At 42.4% G+C, this 19,226-nt stretch overlaps 1 protein-coding gene across 3 annotated transcripts; it reads right to left on the bottom strand.

The window, feature by feature from the left end:
* Positions 1 to 305: 305 nt before the first annotated feature.
* slc35a3b (solute carrier family 35 member A3b) lies at positions 306 to 19,189 on the bottom strand. 3 transcript variants are annotated; one of them, XM_031810359.1, is made up of 8 exons: positions 19,076 to 19,189; positions 8,734 to 9,004; positions 8,382 to 8,536; positions 8,111 to 8,233; positions 7,642 to 7,816; positions 4,616 to 4,734; positions 2,733 to 2,866; positions 306 to 2,359 (listed from the first exon to the last, which is right to left on the bottom strand). In XM_031810359.1, exons 2-8 carry the CDS (start codon positions 8,936 to 8,938, stop codon positions 2,266 to 2,268), a joined length of 1,005 nt encoding a protein of 334 aa, XP_031666219.1. In that variant the 5' UTR covers positions 8,939 to 9,004; positions 19,076 to 19,189; the 3' UTR covers positions 306 to 2,265. The 3 variants fall into 3 exon arrangements, with proteins under 3 accessions (XP_031666219.1, XP_020322659.1, XP_020322658.1); XM_020467070.2 differs by lacking the exon at positions 19,076 to 19,189 and adding an exon at positions 17,810 to 18,542; XM_020467069.2 differs by lacking the exon at positions 19,076 to 19,189 and adding an exon at positions 12,848 to 12,981.
* Between the last annotated feature and the right edge of the window lie 37 nt (positions 19,190 to 19,226).

Raw genomic sequence — 19,226 nt, 5'->3', positions numbered from 1 at the left:
ATTGATTGGGTCTCTTTCTATCCACATTCACAAATTGTCATTCTTGTGTAAGATGGAAGCTTTTTCCATGTTAGATACACAATGCAATGAAAATATATTATATGAACAGTTTATGAACTTTTGAATTGGTACCAAACATATTCAGTGATCTCGGCTCGATAGGAACCAGGATTGCCTTCCTTAAGGGCACACCACAGCAAAATGTTTTTCCAACACAAAACGCATTTCTTATTGGACGAGTTCGGGCAGTCTGTCCCTGTTTCTGCCCATTTTGTTCCATTTGGTGCCTCATGAATATGACCCAGTTGTTGAGAAACATCAAATAATTTATGACCTCTTACTCATCAAACAATCCTGCATTGGGATTTCATACCTAGATGAAACAACATCCACAATACAAAACATCGGTTTAAACCCTTATTTTACATTTGATCACTTAATTTATTCATTTTATCTTGCACGACAGGCCATTTTTGCATAAAAACATCAGCAACTGGATGTGTAATTCTTTGGATCTGAATGGCCGGACAATGAGCAGCAAGTTTAAAGCATTCCTTCCTTTAATCTTTTTCTTCCTTGTCCCCAATAAAAGGACATCCAGTATCTCTACAGTCATTGGTCTCAACCCCTCCCCTCTGCAGTAAATGTGCTACAACCCAACGCTCCCACTGGGTGGAGCTGTCACTCAAAAACAAATGAGGGGCGGTAACCTGTGAGGCATTACATTCATTTAAATGTCCTCCCCCTTACTGACCATCAGTACCCTAAAATACATTCATACTACAAATTCCCATTCCCCTACTCCCCAAATACATTATAAAATATTTGTAAAAATAGAACATAAAAAAAACAGTAACGTTGGCAGTGAATTCTTGGATTCGTCGATGAATTCTCGTTGTTCCCTGTAAAGTCCATTTTCCTATGATTCCATGCTTTGGTGTGTTTGGCTCTATCACCCCTGAGGTGAGAGGTCACATGTGAGCATAACCGTTCATATGCCCGGCTTAGGCATCATAGTGGCTTCAGCTCCATGACGTGTGTGTGTGTTTGACGTGCATACAAGTGTGAACTGTGGAGGAGTCACATTCATGAGCCTGTTCGATCAAGAACTTGATGGCATCACTATGGGAGAGTGTGGTTGCATTACTAACCCCATGCAACGTAAAGCGCTTCGAATTTCAATAAAGAGCTTTAGAAATGCTATGACCTCCATCTTGACTACTAGTACCAGTATTGGACAATCAAAACCTTGTTTTGAAACCAGGCGACTCCCATCTGTTGTTGTGTACATTAAACATCTTACGACTCCTTCCGCCTACACTCCTTTCCCAGGAGTTCTGCTCCTCCTTGACTACGCGGACCTTCTCAGTAGCTCTGAGTGAGTATTGCTTTTCGAGGTTGTTTTGTGGTTTCAGATTTTAAAAGAAAATTTAAATAAAAAAAATGACATTAAATGCACTATGCATTACATCGAATCAAATGTTATTGGTTGCATACAGATATTTAGCAGGTATGTTATCTGGGTTGAATGCTGGAACACAGAATATTACCAAATAAAATAAAAAGTCCTATGATGGTAGTGACTGCACATTACTGCTTATTAAACTATCAGTTATTCACATGACTTTAATAAAATATTTTAGTTGTATATATTGCATTTGTTTCATTTGATGACTTTTATTATTTCATTCCAAGTCATCATCTCTTCTCTTATAGAGCTGCTGCCTATGCTCTCTGACAAATCTCTATTTTGTAGATCTTCACAGTAAATAAGGCATGCTTTTTATGACCGCTAAATACCAATACCTCACGAAGCAACTGCTCTCGGATGTATGCACTCTTGATCGCTCATCCCTCGTCTCTTACGTTGCAGGTGTAAAAGAAACAGACCAGTCAACTAGCCGCGCAATGAATTATGGTCTTTGTAGTTAATTATCACGTTTTCTGCACTAAACTATGAAGAACATTGGCCTGTTGGAAACTACAACTCCTTACTACACCGCACAGTTCTGGCATGGTCTTATTTATCTCTATAGAAACTGCAGCGCAATGTGTGTATTGAGCAAAGAAATTAAAAATTAAATGGAATGAAATTCAAATAATTGAACTAAGGTCGGTCAATTAGTTGTTTTAAAACTGAAAAATAACCAACATTTTGGTTAATTGCTCAGCACCACTTCTTGGCAACATATTCCTCCCTCCATCTTGCTCCGTGTGTCTCTTCTTTGAGGTTTCTGGGCTGTGGGGTGGTGGAGGGGAGACGCTCTATACTTTGCTGTGGTTGATGGCAGGCCTCTTGCCCTCATAGCCATAGAGGAAGGTGGCAGCAATGACCAGCATTGCTCCCAGGAAGAACACACTGGGAGAGAGAGAAAGATGATGTTGTTAGAGCTATAGGCAGAAATGCATAATCAGGGCGTTTTCACATATGAATTCAGCTTCCTGGTGCGGATGCCTTGAACAACTGCTGGTACTCTGGTCCTGGAAATTGGGCAGGGACCGGGATTGGTTTAGGCCAGGATTTGTTTGAGTTTCAAATATGCTTCATAGCACAGATCAGGGTATCAAATGCTCCAGGATCTAGATAATATAGGTATGTGTGAAAATGTCCTTGATTTGTATAGTTTCTTCTTCTTCTTAATATTATTATTATTATTATTATTATTATCTCTATTTTACCTCTGGACCTGGCCAAATGATTTATGAAAGTGTGTGTGTTTGTTTGTGTGTACCTGGTAGGGTCGAAGTCCTTCAACCAGAAGTAGGATATGAGTGTCGACAGGATGATGGAGAGTGACGTGGCGAAGCCCTTCAGGATGTTGTCTGCATACTTAATGACTGCTGCTATGACCAACCCGCCCAGAGCCTGGAAACACACAAAAGGACATGGGTTTGATGGAAGACACAATACACACAACCAGTCACACATAAAAATACACACAAATACATAGGCGTTCATGCATGAACACACATACACTTACTTTGCCTCTCTTTCTCATTAACTCTTGCTTTCTCTCTCACACACAAGTGTGTACACACACCTAGAGTAAATAGTCAGAATAGGGTAAAGGTTGTTAAGGTATTTTTTTAAGGAGTTTCACTTCCTTTTACGCTGGCTTACCTCACTTTACAGTAAATCAGGTTTGTATGGCCTACGTCAGGGGTCGGCAACGTAAGGCAAGCGTGCCAGCCTTGGCACACGACGGTATTTGCCTTGGCACACCAAGGCTTGGCAAGCAACCCCTCAAAATTAAAACAGTGGTATAGATGTTTTTTCCTCACTTATTTTTGCCAGTTTATTTTTTTAACTGGAGAAAATATTTGAAATTGAATGCAATGGTTTTGATATTGCATTGGTATTCACTGCAATGTAGTAGTTCCCAAGGTATGTAATTCCTGATTAGCCAATGGGCTTTCATGATTTTGCAGGAGTTTCATATTATTAGTTCAAGGCAAGACAACCCACCTCGCCTCTCCCGCCAAATTCAAATCCCAAGGCAGCGCTGAAGATGAGATTCATTTTCACATAGCTAGCAAGCCTTCTTTAGTTATTTAAAAAAGTTCAGGGTGCAAAATGTCATCAGTAAAGAAAAATGTATTGCTTCTTGGACAAAGGAATATGGATTCGTTGAACTGAAGGACCAGTCTGTTGTAAAACTTGTTTGTTGGACATTAAGTGTGCCCCGTCCTTTTGAAACGAGACATGAGGAAAAACTTCAAGGATGAGGGGGATGGCAGAAGGAATCACGAGGGCGGTGTCCAGGTATGAAAAGCAAAGCAGTGTGTTTACAAATCTACATGCAGTCAAAAATCAAGCGCTCTAGCGACTCCTAGTGGCAGGCTGGGCGCTTGCAGGCTGACCCCAGGCATCAGTTGAACTGTGTTTCCTCCGACACATTATTGTGGCTGGTTTCGGGTTAAGCGGGCGGGTATTAAGAAGCACGGTTTGGGGGGTCATGTCTCGGAGAACATATGACTCGATCTTCGCCTCCTGAGCCATTTGGGGAGTTTTTTGTTGTTGTATTAAATAGATGCACCTGTGATTAGTGTTGCTCTTGTTGAGAGTGTGGATGTGAATGACATTCCACGTCTGACAGTTGTTGCAAGATACTGTGACTCCGAGCAGGTACGTGAGGAGCTGCTTTGTCTTAAACCCATGCATAGTACTACTGAGGGAGAAGACGTAGCAAGAGCCTTCACAGATCATTTTGAGAGAGGTTGTCAATATTAAAAACACATTCGCTATTACAACTGATGGTGCCCCCGCTATGGTGGGAAAACAGAGTCGCAAAGCTGATTGAAGATAAGATCGGCCATCCGTGGTTAAATGCCACTGCATCACTCACCAAAGAGAATCTGCGTTCCAAGATGAAGTCCGTGGAGCTAAATGGACAGCGCGCCTCTGTTCAGCGAGCTATGGAATTCTTCCATTATTCGGGCAATTAGACATTCAATAGACAATTATTTGTAATGCACATATGAAAATCATAACTGGCACGCAGATCGTTAGAAATTTGTAGGATAAATTGTCAAATTGGCACTCCACACAAAAAAAGATTGTCGACCCCTGGCCTATGCGCTTTTTGAAACTATAACTTAAGCATATTTACAGTACCTGCAGGGCCACAACAGTCCAGGTGAGTGAGTTGTAGCCTTGGAACACTCCGGACTCCCTCACTCTCTCTCCGTCGTACACAAACACTCCAATAAGACCAAACACCAGACCAAACAAACCTAGGAGAGAGAGGGAGATCAAATCAAAGTTTATTTGTCACATGCACAGGATACTTTATTTGCATTTAGTTATATAACCTTTATTTAACTAGGTAAGTCAGTTAAGAACAAATTCTTATTTACAATGACGGCCTACCAAAAGGCAAATGGCCTCCTGCGGGGACGGGGGCTGGGATTAAAAATAAATTAAATAAAAAATATAGGACAAAACACACATCACGACAAGAGAGACAACACAACACTACATAAAGAGAGACCTAAGACGACAACATAAGGCAGCAAAACATGACAACACAGCATGGTAGCAACACAACATTGTAGCAGCACAAAAACATGGTACAAACATTACTGGGCAAAGTCCACAGCACAAAGGTCAAGAAGGTAGAGACACCAATACATCATACAAAGCAGCCACAACTGTCAGTAAGAGTGTCCATGATTGAGTCTTTGAATGAAGAGATTGAGATAAAACTGTCCAGTTTGAGTGTTTGTTGCAGCTCGTTCCAGTCGCTAGCTGCAGTGAATTGAAAAGAGGAGCAACCCAGGGATGTCTGTGCTTTGGGGACCTTTAACAGAATGTGACTGGCAGAGCGGGTGTTGTATGTGGAGGATGAGGGCTGCAGTAGATATCTCAGATAGGGAGGAGTGAGGCCTAAGAGGGTTTTATAAATAAGCATCAACCAGTGGGTCTTGCGACAGGTATACAGAGATGACCAAAAACACTCAAACTTTTATAGATGCACAATCGAGAGCATACTGTTGGGCTGTATCACCGCCTGGTACGGCAACTGCTCCGCCCACAACCTTAAAGCTCTCCAGAGGGTAGTGAGGTCTGCACAATGCATCACCGGGGGCAAACTACCTGCCCTCCAGGACACCTACACCACCAGATGTCACAGGAAGGCCAAAAACATCAAGGACAACAACCACCCGAGCCACTGCCTGTTCACCCCGCTAATCATCCAGAAGGTGAGGTCAGTACAGGTGCATGAAAGCTGGGACCAAGAGACTGAAAAACAGCTTCTATCTCAAGGCCATCAGACTGTTAGACAGCCGTCACGAACATTGAGTTGCTGCTGCCAACATACTGACTCAAATCTCTAGCCACTTTAAAAATAAAAAATTGGATGTAATAAATGTCTCACTAGCCACTTTATATAATGTTTACATACCCTACATTACTCATCTCATATTTAAAGACTGTACTCTATACCATCTACTGCATCTTGCCTATGCCGTTCGGCTATCGCTCATCCATATATTTTTATGTACATATTCGTATTAATTCCTTTACACTTGGGTGTATAAGGTAGTTGTTGTGAAATTGTTAGATCACTTGTTAGATATTACTGCATGGTCGGAACAAGAAGCACATGCATTTCGCTACACTCACATTAACATCTGCTAACCATGTGTATGTGACAAATAAAATTTGATTTGACCAGTTTACAGAGGAGTGTAGAGTGCAGTGACGTGTCCTATAAGGAGCGTTGGTGGCAAATCTGATGGCCGAATGGTAAAGAACATCTAGCCGCTCGAGAGCATCCTTACCTGCCAATCTATAAATTATGTCTCCGTAATCTAGCATGGGTAGGAAGGTCATCTGAATCAGGGTTAGTTTGGCAGCTTGGGTGAAAGAGGAGCAATTACGATAGAGGAAACCAAGTCGAGATTTAACTTTAGCCTGCAGCTTTGATATGTGCTGAGAGAAAGACAGTGTACCGTCTAGCCATACTCCCAAGTACTTGTATGAGGTGACTACCTCAAGCTCTAAACCCTCAGAGGTAGCAATAACACCTGTGGGAAGAGGGGCATTCTTCTTACCAAACCACATGACCTTTGTTTTGGAGGTGTTCAGAACAAGGTTAAGGGTAGAGAAAGCTTGTTGGAAACTAAGAAAGCTTTGTTGTAGAGCATTTAACACAAAATCTGGGGAGGGGCCAGCTGAGTATAAGACTGTATCATCTGCATATAAATGGAGAGCTTCCTACTGCCTGAGCTATGTTGTTGATATAAATTGAGAAGAGCGTGGGGCCTAGGATTGAGCCTTGGGCTACTCCCTTGGTGACAGGCAGTGGCTGAGACAGATTTTCTGACTTTATACACTGCACTCATTGAGAGAGGTAGTTAGCAAACTATGCCAAAGTCCTCTCAGAGACACCAATACTCCTTAGCCGGCACACAAGAATGGAATGGTCTACCGTATCAAAAGCTTTGGCCAAGTCAATAAAAATAGCAGCACAATATTGCTTAGAATCAAGGGCAATGGTGACATCATTGAGGACCTTTAAGGTTGCAGTGACACATCCATAATCTGAGCAGAAACCAGTTTGCATACCCGAGAGGTTACTATCGACATCAAGAAAGCCAGTCAGTTGATTATTGACAAGTTTTTCCAACACTTTTGATACACAGGGCAAAATAGAAATAGGGCTATAACATTTAGGATCAGCTTGATCTCCCCCTTTGAATAAAGGACGGACTGGAGATAGGCTTTGCGATGATAGGAGCAGCAACCTTAAAGGGTCTGACCCAGATGCAGCAGGTGAAAAACAGTACAGTGAAATGCTTACTGGCAAGCTCTTACTCAACAATGCAGTATTCAATATAAAAAACAATATTGAAAAGTGTCTTAAAAAGAGCATAGAATCAATAATACTAAGTCAGGTAAAATACACACAAGAATTTTTTGGGAATATACACTATATACAAGGTCAATACCAGTACCAATATCAATGTGCAAGGATACTGGTGATAGTTGAGGTAGTTATAGTATGTAGATGTAATCAGAGGTAGAAGTGACTGAGCAGCAGGATAAATATTATAAATAGTATCAGCGGCGTATATGGTGATTGTGTGTGTGTGTGCACACAAGGACAGACACACACAGATTTCAGTGATGCTGACCTAACTGGATGTTGCGGACCCATACACTCTGTTTGGTTTCTTTGAGGATCTTCTCAAAGTAGACTCCAGCGAAGCCACTGGAGAAGCAGGCTATTAGTACGGCTATCACACCGACTAACTGGGAGCCTGCAGACAGAGGCTTCGAAGATGGCCCACCCAGAGACTCTGTAGGCCACTGTGGAGACAAACACACAGTACATCAACAACATTCAGTATGTAACATCCACAAACAAGGATGTGCATGTGGAGTATGGTTGCAAAATCCTGGAAACCTTTCATGGAGATCGTGTTACCACTGATTTATGCAAATGATTCGGAAAAACCTGTGAACTTGAGGAAAGTTTAGACTTCTGCCTCCCTAATGTGGATACATGACTAATCTGACAAAAACACACCCAAACAGTCCAACCAATTAGATTTGGTATGAATGAGACATTATTGACTTGTGGGGTGTGTTTAATCTTGTCACCTGTACGAGAGCGATACCAGTCATGAGGATGAGCAGAGATAGCCACTGGTAGAGCCCCAGTCTCTTCCCCAGCATGGACACTGAGAACAGGGCCGTGGTCAGGATTTTCAGCTGGTACGTCACCTGGTTGGGGAAAATATCGATTTAAATTCCTGCCAGTCAAAACTGGTCAAGAAATGCAGTGTGGAGTCCCACAGGGCGCCATTCTTGGTCCACTTTTGTTCCCCTTATACATGTTGCTACACACAAGCGCGCACGTCACGTCTCTCACCTGGTAGGTAGCAGCATCCAGGTTGGACAGGGCGACATAAAGCAGGTTGTTCTGGAGTGTGTAAATGCCTGATGGGATGGCCAGCTTCAACGTCTCCATGGGCTTGTTGAGAATCTCTTCATTCAGCACACGATTCAATGCCCGAACACTGAAGCCTGACAGGAAGAGAAACAGAGATTTAACACCCATACACTGAATCCTAAGAACGAGATAGATAGACAAAGAGACTGTAGCATAGATCCTATAGATAGACAAAGAGACTGTATTTTCTGTGTTGTCATTGTTTATCCATTCACTGTGTCACAGACAGAAAGCCAGGCGGCCGGACAGTCAGATCGATCACTATACCCACTGTGGTCGTAGAAGACGAGCAGCAGGCAGGTGAGGATCTTGAGCAGCTCGGCCGAAACCACGGCTGAGGAGGCTAGGTAGCGCGGCCCCTCGCCCAGCAGCGTGCGCGAGTACCTCATGGTGAGCACCAACGAAGTGGTCTGCAGCACCAGCACTCCCAGGGACACGTACTTCAGCCGCGACTGGGAGGCTGAGGGCAACGACATGGAGACGTGGCAGGACGACTCCTCAGAGCCAGGGGGCGAGGCCAGAGGGGACAACCCTGGGTTAGGCTGTGGGAGAGATGAACAGTGAGACAGGCTGTGGGACACACATACAGGACAGTGAGGACACAGGCTGGGTTAGGCTGGAAGGCGGATATTTAACACACGCAATCCCTTGGTCATTATAAATAAAGATTTTGTTTACGCATGACCAAAAATCTAATTTATGTTATAGTGAGTTTAAGACCGTTAGGTGGAATATTACGAAGCTGTGTTGTTCGTTTCGAGAAGTGCTACCAACTGATTGATTTGACTCTGTATGGTTTATGCATCAATATCCAATGAAAAATGTTGCTGAGAAGTCAAGCTGCCAAATACATATTCGCAGGGAACATTGTTCATCAACCCAAATTGCACAATCACTTGTATTTAGGCCTTACACAGTAAACACATGCATTAACGGTGCAGGAGTCTAACCCACAAGAAACATGGTGAACACCAAAAAAAAGAGCTTGCTACTAGAAATGGAGGACAGACTATCCTGGGTGCCAAAACTGTTTCTGCTCTTTTTTCCAACTCCTTATGGAATTGTCATGCTGTGTTTGGCTTGACGATGACAACAGAGTAGGCAAAACACAAACAGACCACATGCATACTTGAAATACCAGTATGCATGGCATGCCAACGCAAACATGCATACAGTAAGTACTATAACATTCAGTCTAACCTGTGTACAGTGGTTCAAAAGCCCAAAACAGTCATTCAACTATTAACTACTGAGAGTTAGAACTTAATTATATAAATACAATGATAGACTTCGGGGCAATTCCACGGAAACAGAATGACACACTGAGACTCAAGATGTTTTTTTTTTTTACGAGAAAAGTATGCCAAACAAGAACCGTTGATAGCAAAGCTAAACCATACAACTGACCATTTTAAACAAACACATTTACTAAAAAAAAAAAATGCAGATGTGAAGTTTGGTAACAGAATGACGGTCAAATCTCCCTCAGTTTTTAACGTGACCATGTTTTCCAAAAACATCTACTCAAAAAAAATAAAATTATAATAATATATATCTACTCCAAATTAAGATTGAAAATATGTCTCACAGATCACAGTACAGCATATTTCAGTACAGTATAGTACAGTACTGTCCAAAATTGTGAAACGGATGTCTATGATTGGTTCAGAGTTGGACTGACAAAATGTCAACTTTTCCTTTGTCAGTTGGTGCTCAGTGGGGGAGAGGGGTGGTTACATAAAACAAAGGGGGGGGGGCTCATGGGTAGGTGTCAATAAGAGCCATGGGTAGGTGTCAATGAGAGCCATGGGTAGGTGTCAATAAGAGCCATGGGTAGGTGTCAATAAGAGCCGGGAGAGGTGACATTAACTGGGGAAAGAGAAGAGAGAAAGGGGGAGGGGTTGTCCAGACTCACACTCTTGCTTTGACCACCACATAACAGAAAGACAAAGAGAACAGTTATGAGCTGAACATAACAGTATTACAATGGAAGGGAGGACAGTAGCAAGTGACCAAAGGCGATTTGTGATTACCATGAATTCCCATTGTAGCCAATTCAGTCATTCTGTTACCGATTTCTTGGTCATTCTGTATTACAAGTTTTAAATCACTTCATAGATCATAAACCAAATGATCAGTAAAAATACTATAACTATTTGGTAGGTCTACCTTTATATGTTACTTATTTGAACTTTTCTTTATCCTCCCTGAAAAAAATCTAAAAATTATGTGTTTTTGGTAACAGACAACAAGGCAAAATCTCTCAAACCTATAGGAGACAAATAAGGGCCCTGGTACAATGGTGACGATGGGGGAGTGGTGCCAGGAAAATGACCATCAACGTCAAGTTTGGACACACCTACTCATTCAACGGGTTCTCTTCATTTGTACTATGTTCTACATTGTAGAATAATAGTGAAGACATCAAAACGATGAAATAACACATATTGAATCATGTAGTAACCAAAAAAAAGTGTTAAACATATCCAAATATATTTTTGATTTTAGATTCTTCAAGTAGCCACCCTTTGCCTTGACGACAGTTTTGCACAATCTTGGCATTCTCTCAACCAGCTTCATCAGTTAATCACCTGGAATGCATTTCAATTAACAGGTGTGCCTTGTCAAAAGTAAATTTATGGAATTTCTTTCCTTCTTAATGTCTTTGAGCCAAATCAGCTATGGAACCATATGCAGCGGTCTAACACGCTACCCAAACTGGACGTGTCGCGTGCGCGAGCGTTGCAAAATAAATGTACACATGTTATTCAATCATTGCACCCACACTGCTTGTGCACGCCAACGAGCATCTGCGTTGCCAGGCGCTAAAATAGAAGTTGCTTCTATTTGTGATGCCGAACGCGATACAAGTCCTGCCTTTCCCATCTCCTCATTGGCTTTTAGAAGCATATACCCACATGCCATCTCCTCATTGGTTACACCCACGTGGGTGATTGAAAGATGAACTGAGGTCGGTTATACACCTTATTATGAAATGCCAATCGCCATATAAAGTCCAAAGAAGAAAAATCCTGGAAGGAGGAGAGATGACTAGAAACGATTCAGTTGACCGTTTTATGTGTGGAGTAATTGTCGGAGTAGAGGACCTTGTGCAGTTCTGGTAAAATAACAATATATCTATACCCCTGGATAAATTAGCTAGCAACAGTAAGCTAGCTAGCTAAATTGCCATACATGTTTAATGCTTTTCAACCTGTCCACAAATTTATATAATTGGTTGAGTGTTTGTTTTGATATTTCAACCTGCGTGTCATGATCACGTTTGGTGTGGGGGGACAAAATCAAGTTGCCGGTTTGGGCATGGTGTTAAGACACTGCATCGTAGTACAAACTGCATTGCTACAGATGCTGGTTCGAGACCCGTGCCGGCCCGACCGGGAGACCCAAAAAGTGACGCACAATTGGCCCAGCGTCATCCGAGTTAGGGGAGGGTTTGGCCGGCAGGGATGTCCTTGTCCTATCGCACTGTAGCGACTCCTGTGGCAGTGAATTAAATAGTTTCTTTGTCATCTTGCTAGGTAGACATCTAGCTGTGGCCATCTGGCTACGATCAACAAGGGCTTTCTACAAAATAGCAACATTAGCACAGCTAGCTGAAATTTGTGAATGGGGGTCGGGGGAGAAGAAAAAAACCTATACAGTTACATATCAGGATATTATTTTTGACGATATATCATGTGGACAATATCAAATATTATTTTTTACGATATATCGAATGGACAATACCAAATATTATTTTTGCGCTAGTTGGCTGTACCTGAACCAAAAGATCAGTATTTTTCCTTCATAGCCTGTTCTCAATCTTCTTTTTAAACAGGGAGCCAATTTGTTTTCAGCACTTATTTCCATGACTCATGATCAAAACTTGGCTCTCTCTTATCCCTCTGCAGCAGACATTTGGTGAGCAATGTATTTGGAACATCGAATCGCAATAAAAACACAGTATTGAACCGCAATACATATAGTATCATAAGTATCATAATAATATTGTATTGTTCAGTCCCTGGTAATTCTCTGCAATAGCTAATATTGGAATCCAGAACATAAGCAACACACACAGACTTGCATTGTCAAACAAAGGTACTGCCACCTTCTGGTTTGGAGTATTTTAACACTGCTTAGTGGCTGATGACTTCAGGTCTTTGCTGTGTGAACACAAAAGAGTACTGTCGACAGGCAAATGTTTGACAATCCTACCGGTGTGTCTTGAGCTATAACTTGTCCCACAAAAAAACTCCCCAAACCTTTCCTGAGCAACTCATAACCTTAGGAGTGGATGTTCCTAGGTGAGGCCAACCGTAGCCTGAGCTAATACCCCTCCGTCAACCCCCTTCCCTACCCCCAATCAATAAAACAAGACAAACCATAGAAGGACGGCTGAGGAGGCAACGTGGCTCCTGGAGGTAAAGTCAGCTGTGTCACCTTGGCCAGCTAGAGAAGAGATTTGAGCAGAGGAGAGAGGCAGGCTGCCACTCCTTCCCATGTGCTTAGCGCTCAGTGACTGGTGAGCCGGATGGGAGAAGGATATTCAGTGGTGTTGCAAGAGCTATGTCAAAATCCTGAAAGGGCAGGGCCCCGGTCGTGGACTGTAAGTTGTTTACGCATGCTGACTGGGCCAGCTGTAAGCACACTCACAGGCAGGCACTGTTTTTAACTCTGTTACCCATAGTCCTAGTTTATTTCAGGCTCCCCTGTCTCAACCCACCACTACAATGTCACCAAGCAAGATTGTCAGGCGTTGGGTTTCTTTTGAGTGCATTCAGGGAACTTAATTTCAAGGGCAAAATGTGATGCTCTGATGAAGGTCGACCGACCGAAAGCTTAGCAACCATTAAAATAAATGTGCATCTGACTGGAAGTGTGCATAGACTTTTTGTTGTTTTTCAGGTTTTGCATTTCCCATCAGCACCTACCCTAATCGGACTTGGGTGTGTGGTAGATTTAGCTTAAGGGCAAAAATGTTACCACTGATACACTACATGGCCAAAGGTATGTGGACACCTGCTCTTCGAAACATCTCATTCAAAAATCATGGGCATTAATATGGAGTTGGTCCCCCCTTTGCTGTGATAACAGCCTCCACTCTTCTAGGAAGGCTTTCCACTAGATGAAACTAGTTGGAACATTGCTGAGGTCGGGCACTGATGTTGGGCGATTAGGCCTGGTTTGCAGTCGGCATTCCAATTCAACCCAAAGGTGTTCGATAGGGTTAAGGTCAGGACTCGGTGCAGGCCAGTCAAGTTCTTCCACACCGATCTCGACAAACCATTTCTGTATGGAACTCGCTTTCTGCATGGGGGCATTGTTATGCTGAAACAGGAAAGGGCCTTCGCAAAACTTGCCACAAAGTTGGAATCACAGATCTAGAATGTCATTGTATGCTGTAGCGTTATTTCCCCTTCACTGGAGCTAAGGGGCCTAGCCTGAACCCCAGACCATTATTCCTTCTCCACCAAACTTTACAGTTGGCACTATGCATTTGGGCAGGTAGCATTCTCCTGGCATCCGCCAATCCCAGATTCAGCCGTTGGACTGCCAGATGGTGAAGCGTGATTCATCACTCCAGAGAACACATTTCTACTGCTCCGGAGGATTCCAACGATGGCAAGTTTTACACCACACCAACCAATGCTTGGCATTGCGCATGGTGATCTTAGGCTTGTGTGCAGCTCCTCGGCCATGAAAATCAATTTCATGAAGCTCCTGACGAACAGTTCTTGTGCTGACGTTGCTTCCAGAGGCAATTTGGAACTCGGTAGTGAGTGTTGCAACCGAGGACAGACGATTTTCACACGCTACGCTCTTCAGCACTCGGTGGCCACGTTCTGTGAGCTTGTGTGGCCTACCACTTCATGGCTGAGCCGTTGGTGATCCTAGACGTTTCCACAATACCAGCCCTTACAGTTGACCGAGGCAGATCTAGCAGGGCAGAAATTTGAAGAACTGACTTGATGGAAAGGTGGCATCCTATGCAGGTGCCACGTTGAAAAAGTCAATGAGCTCTTCAGTACGGGCCATTCTACTGCCAATGTTTGACTATGGAGATTGCATGGCTGTGTGCTCAATTTTATACACTCGTGAGCAACTAATACGAAGGCGTATCCACATACTTTTGGCCATGTAGTGTATATGCAAACGATGGAAATTGTTGCTCAACTATTTGTAAATCATCTCAGTTAAGTCTCACTCTCACTCTCAGTAAGCCCAGTTGTGCAGGCTAAGTTATCTCCAGTTTAACTGCACACAACAGCCACTGGAACTTCATCTGGGAGAGAAACAGCAATTTCATAAGTAAATATTAGTTAGGCCTACTTTGTAGCATAAAATGGAAAATGTGTACATGCTCTAATATTAGTGAGGTGCAGAGAGCAAGTCGGGCTAACGGTGAGAGAGCAGAGTGGTGACGAGGCAACAACACAGTGGCCTCATTATGTAGACACTCTCCAGCTGCTGCTAGTGGGGAGTGGCCACATAATCCCTCTCTGTGTGTGTATACCGGGAAGGGGAGGGGAAGGGAAGGGGTGTAGGGATGTCAAAGCACTGGGTTGCAAGAAAGCCGACCTTCACACACGCATACACAGTCATCTTAACACACACACACCACTCTGCCCTCTTAGGAACCAGACCTGGGTTCAAATACTATATTCATTTCTTTCAAACATTTTGAAGTACAGTGCGTTCGGAAAATATTCAGACCCCTTGACTTTTTCCACATTTTGTTACGTTACAGCCTTATTCTAAAATGGATAAAAAATATATATTTCAACAACCTACACAATACCCTATAATTACAAAGCAAAAACAGGTTTTTAGACATTTTTGCAAATGTATAAACTGAAATATCACATTTACATAAGTATTCAGGTCGGCAGGTGGTTAGAGCGTTGGGCCAGTAAGCGAAAGGTTGCTAGATCGAATCCCCGAGTTGACAAGGTAAAAATCTGTTCCTAGGCCGTCACTGTAAATAAGAATTTGTTCTTAACTGACTTGCCTGGTTAAATAAAAAAATTCAGACCCTTTTCTCAATACTTTGCTGAAGTACCTTTGGCAGCGATTACAGCCTAGAGTCTTATTCGGTATGACGCTACAGCTGTATTTGGGGAGTTTCTCCCATTCTCCTCTGCGGATCCTCTCATGCTCTGTCAGGATGGATGGGGAACGTCGTTGCACAGCTATTTTCAGGTCTCTACAGAGATGTTAGATCTGGTTCAAGTCCGGGCTCTGGCTGGTCCACTCAAGGACATTCAGAGACTTGCCCTGAAGCCACTCCTGCGTTGTCTTGGCAGTGTGCTTAGGGTTGTTGTCCTGTTGGAAGGTGAACCTTCACCCCAGTCTGAGATCCTGAGCGCTCTGGAGTTGGTTTTCATCAAGAGTCTCTCTGTACTTTGCTCCGTTAATCTTTCCCTTGATCCCAGTCCATACTGCTGAAAAACATCCCCACAGCATGATGCTGCCACCACCATGCTTCACCAGACCAGAGAATCGTGTTTCCTATGGTCTGGAAGTCCTTTGGCCATTTACTGAGGAGTGGCTTCTGTCTGGCCACTCTTCCATAAAGGCCTGATTGGTGGAGTGCTGCAGAGATGGTTGTCTTTCTGGAAGGTTCTCCCATCTCCACAGAGGATCTCTGGAGCTCTGTCAGAGTGACCTTCGGGTTCTTGGTCACTTCCCTGACCAAGGTCCTTCTCCCCCAATTGCTCAGTTAGGCCGGGCAGACAGCTCTAGGAAGAGTCTTGGTGGTTCCAAACTTCTTACACTTATTAAGAATGATGGAGTGCCAAATCATGTCCAATCAACTGAATTTACTACAGGTGGACTTCAATCACGTTGTAGAAACATCTCAAGGATGATCAATGGAAACAGGATACACCTGAGCTCAATTTCGAGTGTCATAGCAAAGGGTCTGAATACTTATGTAAATAAGGTATTTCTGTTTATAATTTTTAATACATTTATAAAAATGTCTAAAAACCTGTTTTCGCTTTGTCATTATGGAGTATTGTGTGTAGATTGATGAGGAAAAACATTTATTTAATCAATTTTAGGATAAGGCTGTAACCTAACAAAATGTTGAAAAGGGGAAGGGGTCTGAATACTTTCCTAATGCACTGTAAGTATTTAGATATTTAATGTGATTGAAATCTTGTACCTTATTATTATTTGGAATTACATTTGTCGTACACCATTTAAAGCTGGAATCCTTAAAGAAAAATTCCACCCCAAAACTATTAGTCCATTGTTGACGTAGTTCAAAAACGTTTTGCTTGTCAGCAATCAAGTTGTCATGATATGCAACTTTCAAAATAGAGAAATCATTCCCGTATGATACATTTTGCGTCATATAATGCAAAAAGCTTCATACAGGGATCACTGTATTTTGAAAGTAAAGGCAGGGGAGAGCAACTGCGCCCTCACCACGAAAATTTGAAGTTGAAGGCAGTCCGCGATACTGCAGGCATTGTTCCATAAAACAGATCATCAAACACAATCATGTTAACAATAATTGCTTCTATTTCACCAGATGTATGTCCTTGAACAGATTACTTTAAAATCACACACAGACTAAATTAGGCCGTCATTGTAAATAAGAATTTGTTCTTAACTGACTTGCCAAGTTAAACAAAGGTTAAATAAAACAAAGTTAAAAAGTTAAAAGAATCATTTAGTTGCTAATGGCAGCCTGCAGTACCTCAGTCGGCCTACTTGAGATACTCAATGAGAGGGGGAGCACTGAGCTGGCCTGCACCATAACTTCCTATAACTAGAACTGCGCATGTGATGATTCCAAAAACTCCTCCATATAACAAGATGGTGACATGCTAAAATGACACTTCCTGATCTTCAAATGGGCCACTGAGTATCCCAATAGGAAACAATTGGGTGACTTCATACATATTTTTTTTTACAGTCTATGAGTAAAGGCGAGGCACCTCCCGTTGGCGGCATTCAGTTTCATTCTCCATGCCAAAACTCACAATTTGCTCACTCCTACCAATTGATGCATTGACATCAGTCTTTATTATGGCAATTCAAAATGGCGCTACCCATACCTGTTTCTATTCCCCTTTTAAGTCCCATCAGGTAGCCTGATTTTAGATGTGTCCATGTAAACAGGGTTATTATGGAAATCGTCCTTCTTGCAAAGCATGTAAACGTTTCAAACCAACTATGATATTAATCTGACTAACCACAATAATCGTGTTACTGTGTGCATGTAACCGTACTCATGTTGCAGATATAACAGTAGGCTTCTTGCTGGCGTGCGAATCTTGACATATACACGTGTTTAGAATGACAGTAAACACTTGAATAGAGTCGCAACATACCTGTAGTAGGAGAGGTGAGCAGGGGGAAATACTTATGATGACGACAATTTATTCAAATAACTCTCTCTCTCTCACACTGTCCCACTCTTCCGACTGGTCTAACAGACTTCTGGCAGAAATAAATAGTCTAGATGGCAGAGATGCTGATGTCAATACGTTCATTCCAGGAATGTGGGGTTTCTTTCTCAGTACTTCTCTTTGTACATCTGGCTGAAACCTTCCTCCACAAACCATCAACATGTTTCAGTTTACTTTTCCCTAACCGAGGTTTAGAAACTCTGTGTCTGAGCGGAGTTCCCTCATCCGTTTTTCAGGGGAAGCGTAAAGTCGGTTGAAAATACTTTATCCTTAAAAAAATATATATATACTGCGAAACGAGCTAGATGTACTCAGGCTTTTATGAAGCTAGCCGGCTTCAGTTAGCGTTACATTCCAGGTCAGGCTTCATCCGTTCTACGATGGTGAATAATGCTTGTCCGCCTGCGGCTAACTCTAGCAGGGGACACACCCTTTTCGCGCCATTTCGCCCGTTGTTGGGCAACGTTAAAAGTCATATGGTGAACGTAGATTTCAGCGCGCGCACGGTTATGCTAGTGATGTGCTGTTCGCGAGTGACTCGTTCTTTTTTGAACGACTCTTTTTACTGACTCAAGAGTCATGATTCGTTTTTCGGAGTGACTCGTTCATTTCAGTCATCTGTTTGACCAGCTGGCTGACCGCAATTACATGGAGTGTCTGAAAGTGGGGGGGATCAACAGCGACAGGCGTTACACCTGTGCTATGTAATTGGTTAGATGGTTTTAATTACACGTTTTTATTGTTCAGTTCCCGACCGTGTGAAACAAGACTGGGAGAGCTAAAAAAAAGGCACTATTCTTGATAGACAATCATACTGTTCCATTTGAATGTTAACAAAACACATAACAAACACCTCACTTAAACTAAAAGGAATGTTGACGTTAGTTATTAATCTATCAGTTTTTCATTTATTACCAATAAGTCTTAATTATTAGGCCTATAACTCATTATGATGTCTCTTCGGCTGTCATCTGTTGTGTTTTGTGAATAAGGGTTATTATAATTACTCTTGTATAATTGGGCAGCAAACAGCCTACCGGGTTTTTCATTTACCAATAAATCTATGTTTGATTATTAGGTAAGACTTCCTTTAAAGGGTGAATTATTACTGTGTAATTACATGTGTAATTAAACTAACAAGTATTGTAGTTAACTAATGACTCATAGTTACAATGTAATAACATGTACCTGGTAGTAGTTGCAGTCTGTAATTACAGAAATTACAGAAGGATCTTGCTAGCTCATGCTTGGCTCTGCCCACCTCCTTGCTTGTTCTGCCAACTCGACTCACAAGTGTCCCATTGGAAACATCAAGGTGTGGTCTATCTTGGGTCAGTTG

The sequence above is a fragment of the Oncorhynchus kisutch genome, linkage group LG30 (assembly GCF_002021735.2).
Source record: "Oncorhynchus kisutch isolate 150728-3 linkage group LG30, Okis_V2, whole genome shotgun sequence".
Classification (NCBI taxonomy): Eukaryota; Metazoa; Chordata; class Actinopteri; order Salmoniformes; family Salmonidae; genus Oncorhynchus; species Oncorhynchus kisutch.
Note: the sequence above shows the minus strand (reverse complement) of the source record. Positions and strands in the feature narration are given on the sequence as shown.

Excerpts from the sequence above, each read along its gene's own strand:
- slc35a3b (XM_020467069.2), bottom strand. Across the intron at positions 4,735-7,641 it reads GGTCCGCAACATCCAGTTAG|GTTTGTTTGGTCTGGTGTTT; the intron begins GTCAGCATCACT and ends TCTCTCTCCTAG. Across the intron at positions 2,360-2,732 it reads AAGGACTTCGACCCTACCAG|TGTGTTCTTCCTGGGAGCAA; the intron begins GTACACACAAAC and ends TCTCTCTCCCAG.